The following is an 11197-nucleotide window of genomic DNA, read 5'->3' as shown; positions in this document are numbered from 1 at the left end:
AAGAATTCTGCATAGACCTTGCTCTATGCTGTGGAGTTCTGCTGATCCATCCAGCCAAGGAAAATACCCCCCCCCCCCCCCCCCCCGCAAGAGAAATCATGAGTAAAGGCATTTTAAAACCACCTTTTGTTTCTACCAGCTTTGCACATCTACCAACTGACATTTCTTTAGGGTATTTATCTTTCTAGAAGGTTAGCTAAGTCCTGCTCTGACCAGCATTCTTGTTTGCAATGTGATGTGCGGGGTTAGTTTTGCTCCAAACAGCATTTCGCATGGCTTTCATTCAACAACTGTTCACGTCCTGCAACTGTTCCAACCTTATCCATGGATCTCTGCAGTAGGGCTGGGTGATAAATCGATTTTATGGATGAATTGAAATTTGCAATTTTTGAAGAATAAATTTTTGGAAAATCAAGATTTTTTTGCCAATGCACCCCTCGGGCCTCTATGTAACAACACACACACACACACACACACACACACACACATATATATATATATATATATATATATATATATATATATATATATATATATATATATATATATATATACTTAGCAAGGGGAAACTTTTTTTTGCCCCACAACCAGGGTTTCTGTTATACAGATGTGATTGTGGCGCACCGCCACATCATAAGAAAATCTGCCACACCATCAGAAGCTAATCAGAAATATGTTGAAACAATGTAAAGCATATGATATAGCCCAGCTAGTATATTTGCACACTTATTCTAATCAGAGTTTAAAATAAATTTAAATATCATGAGATGTTTAAATTTAATTGATTTTGAAATATCAACTCTATCTGGCTCCTGTATGTTGCGCTTTGCAACCTACTAGTGTCTTGGCTACTTTGTGGGGTCTCTCTATTCCCTCAGCGCTGTCTCACAGACACAGGCAGCTGCCGTGTGAGTTTTGTGAAAAGGCAAGTTATCGCACTATTAATCACAATAGGGACACCCATCTTTGTTCATGAGGAACCTTAAGGATATTTATTTTTGCCTTATTTTAAGATTTCCACTTCATGTCAAAAAGCTGGTGAAGATTCTCAGTCATCCAGATCATGGTCATACCAAAAAAGTTAAAATACAAAACAACTGGACGTTTTTCTGAAGTTTGAAGACGCTTCGCTTCATATCTAGAAAGCTTTCTCAATTTAAAAAATCTGGAGTAGTGTGGAGTTGCAAGCTTTATAGTACTGCCTAACAAAGGCCTTGTAAACAAGGAGAAGCAGCATTTAGTTCCTATGCTCCACTGATCTGGAACAAACTTCCAGAAAATTGTAAAGGTGCGGAAAGCCTGAGTTCCTTTAAATCAAGATTAAAAACACATTTGTTTAGGCTTGCCTTCAACTGTTCTAGTTAACTGAATCACCACTTTTTTGTTCTATTTTCTATCTACATTTTATTCCTACTTGCTTTTATTCTGTTTTAATTAGCGATTTTTTAATCATGTAAAGCACTTTGCATTGTCCCTGTACTGAATTGTGCTATATAAATAAATTTGCCTTGCCTTGTAATGGCTTAGATGACATGCAAATTGAACCGAAACAGGTCCACCCCTTAGTAATGAGGAGTCGTTAAGGTCATTGTTGGCCTGCACATTAAACTGAAACTGGTCCACGTCTCTGCAATGGGAAATTGTTATGGTCGTTATTGGCCGGGCTAACAAGAGCCAGGCCAATAACGTCTTGATCACCAGTATGAGGTTGAGGATTGAGGTGATGATTGGCCAGAACCAATCCTATAGCTGTATTATCTACCGTTTTTGAGAGTTGGAACCTAAGTCCTCCTCCTCTGTTTAAGGTTGGTCTTTCTCTCTTAACGTAGATGGCTTCCTTCACGCCCCTTTCAAACCATCTGTCTTCTTTGTCCAAAATGCGAACATTTTGGTCCTCAAAAGAGTGTCCTTTGTCCTTTAGGTGTAGGTGGACAGCAGAGTCTTGTCCTGAGGAGGTAGCTCTCCTCTGTTGAGCCATGCGTCTGTGGAGAGGTTGTTTGGTTTCTCCAATATAAAGAGCAGAACATTCCTCACTGCAGTGAAGTTGCCAGAATTCTGAGGGACTATGCCCTGAGTGACAGCTGTTCACATGCACTTATATGCACACGTGCACATGTACACGCACGCACGATCTGGCCCGGTTATGCAAACATGAGTCTGGAGAACAACATAAAGCGCTGTGGAGTGACGCCATACCACCTTCACATCACTGTTTTTTAGTTCTTTCTATCTAAAATAATGACATTTCACTTATTGCTCCATTAATGCTCTTCTTGCCTGCTTAAGTTTAGGTTGACTGCCATGTTTTTGTACATTCGCAGTTGTGCCATGCTCTTTCCATTCTCAGATAAAGGCTTGGGCAGGGCTCTGGGAGATGCGTTTGTTGGTCTTCAACTTAGGAAAGCAACTACATGTACTTTATTTAGTGGTCTGAGTATAAATACACACGTATCTTTTCAGATTTGTACTGGGAGTCTACTAAAAACATATTTTTCTTTCACTTCGCAGCTACTTTGTGGTGGCCTGTTGTGGTTGTAATGTCACAAAATATAAAATAAACTTCAAGGGTTAAAAATACTTTTGTGAGGCATTATACTGCTGTGACTCGCTGTTATTTCTTAGAAGTAATTATTTGCCATAATATTTATATCCAAATGACTGTTAAGCTTCAGTGCTCTGGGGCAACAAAGAATCATAATCCTGTTTTGATGGGAACCAATGGCCTTTTGGGTTTAAATGTTTATCTATTTATTATTTAAATCACTTTCCTCTTTGATGTGACAGTGATTAAACAAGCATACGTTTGAGCTATCTTTAATCCAAGAAAGTTCAACCAAAAACAAATTGTAAACCCTTAAAACACCTTCAGTGGCATGTAGCAATGAGACAGCAGGACAAGGTTATCAACAAAATGCTGATGCAGCATACTGCAGTATGAATCCCACCCTATCCTAGTCACATATGGTCATTACCACAAATGACTGAAATATATGCCAATGCCAGAAATTTTTTTTTTAACTAGATTTCGATTTCGATTTCCAAAAAATGTACTTTTTCATACCAGCTACATAACATAAACATGGTCTCAACTCAGCTGAATAGTTCAGGACTAAATGAATGCTGAAACGACTCTTGATGTCAAAATTGCCGGCAACGCAGAGATGATTTTCAGTCGGTCAATACCAGAAATGTTTGTGCTAATTTACTGCAAATTCTCCCGGCTGCATTTTCTACTGCTGAATTTAACTACTTTTACTTTGAGAAGCTTTGACGGTTGCTGCTCTTTCTGAATCCCCGCAGCATTATTTCATTTGCTGTATAATTGCCCTGAACACAATTTTCTTGTTGTACTGCGTTGCACTGCTTCCACGCGTTCATTCCTCTCCCATTTCATTTCTCCTGTCAACAGAGATAATTCGGCAGACCACACGCCGGTTAATCCCTCAGTATCAAGAGTGATATCCTCATCACCAAAACCAAACACTCTCTCATAAACTATTTAAGCAGCCCAGCACATGCCTTTTAAGCGGATAAGAGCTCTTACTTGTTGCCTGCTCGGCGCCACTCGGATGGAAATCTTCCCAGTTCCGCTGAACGTTTGGTTGCGGCTGATTCGCCGGGTCGATTGCCACCGTGGTGGACCGGAACATGGGACCAGAACCTGGAGCACTGAAGAGAAGAGAGAAGAGAGTGAAGGCAGACGGAAGATGGCCTCAATAGGAAAATACTGGAAGCTAAATCAGGTTGATTAGGGGAGGTGAAAGCTAAGGTGAAAAGAAAAGAAAAGAATGGAAGGAAACAAGACAAAGACAGGAAGGGTAAAGGAAACCAGAGATAAAGGAGGGGGTAAATGAAATGAAATAAATACAGAAGAGAGAATAGAGAAAATCCATAAAGACTTAAGAAGGAACACATTGAGAGGAGAGGAATCAAAGAGCACAGGAGGAGACCAAAACTAAAATCCAGCTAAAAAGAAATTTATCTGCGCTTCTCCTTTCTTCTCACTTTGTGCTCAAATCCGACTGGCATTGTTGTTGATCTGAAAATGGGAATGACAGCCGATACTGAGACTTTATATTCAGAGACGTGTGTGCTGATCACCATGTGGTTGGTCAGAAAGGCTTTATAGACTTCCTGAAAATCCATAGCAAGCCACACACGATGCATTTTCTTTTATGGTGTATATATAATCATTTGTATAACTTTTACTTTTTAAATGTATCCATACTGGTAGTTCCTGATAGTTTTATTCATACTCAGGTCCAAAGTGAGGAAATATGCTAACAACGTGAACCTAGGGCAGAAAGGGCTTCCTAATGATTGAAAAATTGGTGTAAACACTCAAAAACTGCAATTGAAAAAAAAAAAGAAGATTATCATTCAGGATCAGGATCTGAATTTCATTGGTACTGTAACTCCCTCTGTCCTGGCAGCTCAGCCATTATTTTTACATTAACAAGACATGCAGTGGTTGAAAGCAGCTCAAGGTTTTCCTGTTTAAAGGATAATTCACCCCCAAATCAACTATTTTTGCCATTAAACTGTTAACATGGATGTCTTACGGTCATTATTTTGACAAATTAGTGCATATTTTGAAATCTTGCTTTTGTTTTTAGTGTGGCACCCTACCAGGATTAAATGGTGGTCTTGCATTTAATTTCGAATTTGTGTTGCTATTTTAACATTTAATCAGTAGGTTTAACTCTCTGGAATTACCATTATAGATATCTATAACGTCATTTTGACTTCTCGTAATGCCACTGTGACTAGGATGAACTTTGATTTAAGATATAGCTAATGTAATGGTCTAAATGGTCAAACCTAAATTACATATATCTGTCGTGACAAACAACACATGAATGGCGAAAGAGTTTGAATGTTACTCTGCAAAATTCAAATACAGATATTTTTGAATAAGAGTTTTGACTAGGCAAAATTATGTTGGAGATATCAGTAATTAGTATCCAATCTAGTGATTAAATGTTAATAGTCTTGCCAATGGCTGTCTCACAGGCAGACAGCTGCTGCTTTGTCCTGAAACCGGCCTGCAGTCAGAGCAAAGAGAGCAGTGGAGATCAATCACACTCGGTTTCCACACTGCTGATGAATCATACATGAGTAAAGCTGTCAGTGATCCTGCCTGAATTACAAGGCGGGAAATAAATCTGATAATATATACTCAATTGTCCTCCACTGCCTCTGTGGTACCGCCTTCGGGCATTGCTGAGTCAGCGCCTTGAGCCACTGGCTCAAAATTATACGGCTCTGGTCCGCTAGACTCCACAAAGACTCCCTCAAGCTCTGGTGACGAGGGGGGTGAAAATCCTCCACCTCAAAAGACTGAAGCAAGGTGTGACTACCAGTGTAACTCTGCTCACTCCCTATGATTCAATAAGGATAAATCAAGCTAGCTGCCAGTTTTCAGTAGATGGTATTTTTTCCACACAATCTACATAGCTCATACACCTCTGGTGTTGAGAATATGTAGCTGTTTGTTAGGACAGTAATTTATATCAATACACATCAATAGGGGCAGACATTCCATTAAATACATGCAAAATTTGTAATTTTTCACATAAATATATCTGCGTCAACGCAGAGACACAATTTGCACCGTGACTTCTGGCAACTTCACAAACACTCTCCGACAGCTTCATGTTGTGAACTTCACTTTGTGAAATTGTTGAAGTGTTTTTCCACATGAGGATATTACCAAGGCAACTTAGCAGAGGGGGAAATAGATCGTTGACCTTCAAACCACAACCCGAGACTTTTCCGTTTTTGTGATTCAAAGACTTCAATTGTGTAACTAACAATAGTGCTTGGCCCAAATGCAGTCCAAAGTTAAAAGGACATATTTTGGTATAAATCAGGGATGCATACAGTAAATGCTATTACTGAATGAGTCACCTATGACATTATCATTAGAAGAGATTTGGGGGTAACATGACAATGGAAATCGTAAGGAAATTGCACAGAATCAAGTGGAACTCTCACAATTCATTGAATGATTTCAAGGACCTTGAATCATAAAATTAATTGAGGCAAAATTATCTGCTGCGAAGCTTCGTCACATTTATTGAAGCTTTGTTACATTTTTTATTTTTTCAGCGCACTGTGTTCCAGCCAGGCGGCTAACGCTAATGATAGTCTAACCTGCTACTACATGGATGCCAAGTGTGGTTATCCGCTTTGGAGACAGAAAGCAACGGGCAAAAAGCGGCGCAGAGAAAGAGACCTGAAGTTTTAAAGGCGTAGGAACACTTTAAATTTACCAGAAAAGAAAACTGTGCAGCGAGCTGCCTCATATCAGCTGAGCTTCTAGCTGCCTAAGATTAGAGCTTCTACTCACTGCTAAGCCCTCACCTTTCCTCTCTCGCCAGGACTCATTTTGATTGGTCAACATGGCGTCCAAACGGCCAATCACGTGTGGGCCATACCATTTTGTGAAAACAGTGAGAGGTGCAGAGCGTGCAGCTGTGATTAGAGGGTAAGTTTGTTAGATTTCCTGTAAAATAACAAAACAAAGCCTCTGGCTGCAGTTTAAAGATGTTAGGAACAACAAAGCAGAGATGCTTCACTACAGAATGAAAATAACTCTTAGAGCAGGTTTCACTACAACCCTGCACAGACCTACCAGAGCTGTATATTTACAGGATGGGTTGGTTCTGTTAAGGGGATGTTTTTGCAGCTATTTGTTAATTTGTGCAATAAAAAAAAGTTTGACTAAAATGTTACATCATTCGGTAAATCTACTGATTTTTCTTCAATTTTCAACTTGAACACTTAATTTTTATTTGAAAATGCCTTATTATCTAATTGCACAGTGGTTTTCTTTCTCTTCTGCTGTATAGTTTAACTTTAATTTAGCTTTTTCATATTAATTAATCTTTCGTGTAAGTCTGGTGTCTAGGCCTACCTGTTTTGTCACATGCAAATTCTCCCCACTGTGGGACAGTAAAAGTATTTCTATCCTATTAAACATTGGTAACAACAGTTTGAAAAAGCCAGTAGTTATTATGCCTAAAATAAACTAGTTGTTTACCTTTTTGATGAATGTGCAATTATTTCATTATCTATTTGTGGACTAAAAAAAAAAAGAGTTTAACTTAGGCTCTGAAGTAAACTAGATGGGTTCTGTTTTATTTCAATATAATTATTTTTTAATCTAAAAGAAAATAATCCAGAATGTAATACACAACTGAAACTTTGGGTGTTTTTGGTTTGTGACCATTTTCACTACAGAGGCAGCTGCACTGTATTGATGTTAAGTCAACCAGAAAGGGCTGAACGTTTAACATTTTGATCCTGGAACTTTTTAGTTGCAGATTTAGCATTGTTATTAAAAATAAGAATTGCATTCTTTGGTAATTTGCAATTTTTTCCTTTATTTCTTTTACTCATAAAATAAATGTAACTAGCTATTTGAAAATCTGCAGATTGTCAATTTTTTATCTGATTACTCTATTAATTATCAGAATGATCAATAGATTAATCAATCGCTAAAATAATTTTTTATGAAGTGTTTTTCACATTGTACTGATATGAGTTGCACTAGAAACCTTGTTTTGGGATTAGGATTGTTTTGTAGATGTTGCACCTTGGAGCCATTAAGTTTATTACCATACTAGTAAATTTTTGCTGCAGTTTGTTTTCTTCTTCGAGGGGGCTGGTGGGGAGGGGGGGGGGTCTCTTTGAGAGATATATCTTATTTCTGCAGGGTCACCCCACACTCTACAGTTATTTCAACAACATCTCTGCACAGTAGGAGCTGTGGAACTGACCTGCAAGCTCTTCATCTCGGTTTGTCATTAATAATATTTGACATTATGAAACAAGCAGAACAACCTTGAACCTTAGAGCAGCTAATATTCTACATCAGGATTAGTAGGAAAAAAAAATGTCACTTTGAAACAGCGGTCGGTCCCTTCAGCTCTCAGACACTAACAGTTGTGGAGGTGATGCATGCCAGTGATAAGCTGTTTAACTAATGAGCAGCAGGAAACTTCAAAATGAGAACCTAATATTCAATAACATATTTGGTGTTATTTTTGAACCGAATATAAACCATGGATATATTCAAATCATTCATTTTTATTTACAGTTCATATCGGATCTTAACTTGTTAATCAAAAATTCATATGTAGAAAACTTTCATGCTTAGATTAAAGAGCTGTGAATGTTTTGATGGCGTCTGCAGGGACTGCTTTCTGGCACGGATCAATGCTCTCATGGTGTGGGCGTGTTTGGGTTGTGACTTGCAGCTCGGAGCTCAAACCGTGCTCACATGTGGCACTGTATGCGCTGTATTCGCTTCCTGGAGGCGCGCCAGGTGAACCGTCCTCACAACATGTTTTTAGCAAGAAGCAGCCAAGTCCGTGTTTGGTTTTTAAACACTCACGCTTAGATATGTTGAGGCTTCAGACACATAAAAGCACATGTGTAAATCAGAAGTGATAAACAGAGACACGACAATATGTGTTTCTGAAGGCGGAGTTAATTTCTGCTGTTTGACTCTTTCTATATATTTCCGCATCCAAGTTGTTGGTAGTTTAACGTATTTCTAATAAATGCATCTATTAATAATTTGTTTTGATTTTTTAAAATGAATAAGCTTTGCTTTTACGAAGTCGTTGAGTGTACCTTGTTTATCTGCATATCTTCATAACTACGTTTTATCTCATGGCATGGCTAATTCTTATAAATCAGTTATTTCTTAAAACCCTAATTCCTCTGCTAGTATATTTGCATCTAATTTTGGAGGGTTTGTATTTCATATTTAATATATTTTATTTATGTGCAACAAAAAAAATGTTTCATAACATTTTCTCCTTACACCAGTCTCTGACCAATGCAAAAATCTAAATGTTTGGTGCATAAGGTTTGCACATTATATAAAACATAATGACAGTGATTTTGTTCATCTGTTTCCAATAAATAAAGAGCAGGAAGCTTTTTGAGCGAGCACTGTAGTTTTAATGGGTGATTCTTTTAATTTCCCCAGCAGGAACAAGGGGCCAAATCAGATTAACTAAGGAAGACATTTACCCCAGAGGTCTGGATATAGTACTTTTGCTATCTACCCTGATCTGTTACTCATGTCCTGGTTTGAAAGCCCTGACGGTTCATTGTTCTCCTTGATTAATAAAACAAGAGTAATTGATCGTTTGTTTCCAAACACAACATTTAGACCCAACCACTGTTCATTAAGTATTAGTTCTTTACAGGGCTTGCATTTGAATATGTAAATAAAATCAGCTAATCTTTTTGGACATTTTATTAAAACAATAAAATTAAGTTTGGACTGCTTTCAGCCTTTGTGAAGGTGGACAGAATAGATAGCCATGAAAGCCATTTTTAGGAGTTGAAACCCATTTTCAATGTTTCACAGCAATGTTTCACAGTATCACTGAAATTAAACTATCCAAGCTCCCCAGGATTGACTATATTAGTAATCAGTATTGATTTAAGAAGGGGGGGGGGGTCATGTTTAAAGCCCCTTTGAGACACTTTCTGAAGGTTTTTACTAGTGAATATTGCACACGTCCACTGGCTGAGGGGAGATTTTTATTGTTTAAGAGATACTGTGAAATATGCTTATCATTGCACATCTGTGTCGGCAAAGTCCCATTAATGTTTGTTACCATTACATGTTCCAATAAAGTTTAGAGAGACAGTTTGTGGGCTGTAAATTGTAAACGCTGTGACAGAATCATCAGTTATACTTTTACTTTTAATCACAGCTCTTCTTGCAACGGTTTACGCTGCACAAGTCCAGAAAAGGACCAGATGTGTCCCCACTAAGGCAATGCGCTTTGTCCCACTTCCATCAGGTAAACGATTCAGAAACATTAAATCAAAGACTAATCGACTTAAAACTGCTTCTTTTCCAAAGCTGTAAGGGCTATTGTTCCCGGCTGAGAATCGAATACACCACCAGCCTAGTTCATGGTCTGTTACATGTTTACTGCTGTCTCCACAGGTTCTTGATGCCATTGAGATTTATTTACACCGTCTCTCACATGCTGATGTCTCTTTGCACACTTTTAGCTTCTCAGGAAGTGTTGTTTGGGGCATTCAACTTGAACATTATATTTTTATCTACATATGCCTTATTATCTAATAACAATTGCACGGTACCTTTCCCCTTCTGATAAGTCTTTATCTTTTGCTGTACAGCTTAACTTTAAATGTTACTTTTCCATAATTTGGTTTCCTGTATGAACCCTCATTTTTAGTGTAGTAATAATAATAATAATAATAATAATAATAATAATAATAATAATAATAATAATAATAATAATAAGACTGGCGACCTGTCCAGGGTGTAACCGGCCTCTCGAAACCATTACCACAGAAGTACTGAGTATTTAGTAAATATTGGCAGTTACAACAAACTTCAAAAGCTATACATGAAAAAAACAACTTTTGAAACAAACACTTTTTTTCTTCAGGAGAGGATGGATGAGCAGGAAGACAAATCTGCATGTTGTGGATATACTGGGAATAATTATGATGCTAAAATGTCTTCTATGTGAATAACAGGATTTTTTCCATTTAGTTCAATCATAGACTAGTGCATCCTGTCAAAGCAGCTGCATGTAAGCAAATGGTGGACTAACTAAAATTCCCTAGCAACAACATTTTTTAAAACAGCTCCACGCTCACTACAATGTTTATCTTCTTAAATTGTTGTCATAGGACAAAAAAGTCCAAATATGAAACAAACAAAATCCAAGAGCGATACTCCATGAGTGTTTTAAACCGCTACTTTTATAACTTCCTGTTTAAGCTAGCTGTGCTGCAGTGCTAACACATCCGGTAGCCACAAACAAAAACAGTAATTCAATTACAAAATAAAACTAACTGTACCTTGTCCGTTAAAGGATGAAAATGTGTAAAAAAAAATCACTTTTAAAAATACTCATTCATATAATGTGCTTTAAATCTAATTACCTTTTGTGAAACAGTGAAGCAGCATGTTGTCTTACATTCATTTTCCAAATATATTTACAATCTAGATCATACTTTTCGAGGTAAATGCTTTATTTCCCAGTTTTAAACCGTACTTTTGTTCTTTAATGCCACTGTAGCTGTTCTCAACCTCTTTAACTCAACCATCGCCATCTCAACGCATATCAAATATAATTTACAAACAATTTGCCTGCATTTCTTTGAGGTGAGCCATTTCAAGGTG

The 11197-nt window shown here is 37.6% G+C and overlaps 1 protein-coding gene across 1 annotated transcript in view; it reads right to left on the bottom strand.

Moving 5' to 3' along the window:
* LOC105933296 overlaps window positions 1–11197 on the bottom strand; it is a 146841-nt gene that overhangs the window by 45888 nt on the left and 89756 nt on the right. Inside the window, exon 4 of the mRNA XM_036126085.1 lies at window positions 3545–3669. Coding sequence (XP_035981978.1) covers window positions 3545–3669 — 125 coding nt within the window. The remainder of the gene's footprint in view (window positions 1–3544; window positions 3670–11197) is intronic.

Source organism: Fundulus heteroclitus, chromosome 22, assembly GCF_011125445.2.
Source record: "Fundulus heteroclitus isolate FHET01 chromosome 22, MU-UCD_Fhet_4.1, whole genome shotgun sequence".
Lineage (NCBI taxonomy): Eukaryota > Metazoa > Chordata > Actinopteri > Cyprinodontiformes > Fundulidae > Fundulus > Fundulus heteroclitus.
The sequence above is the reverse complement of the archived record's forward strand: the minus strand, read 5'-3'. Positions and strand labels throughout refer to the sequence as shown.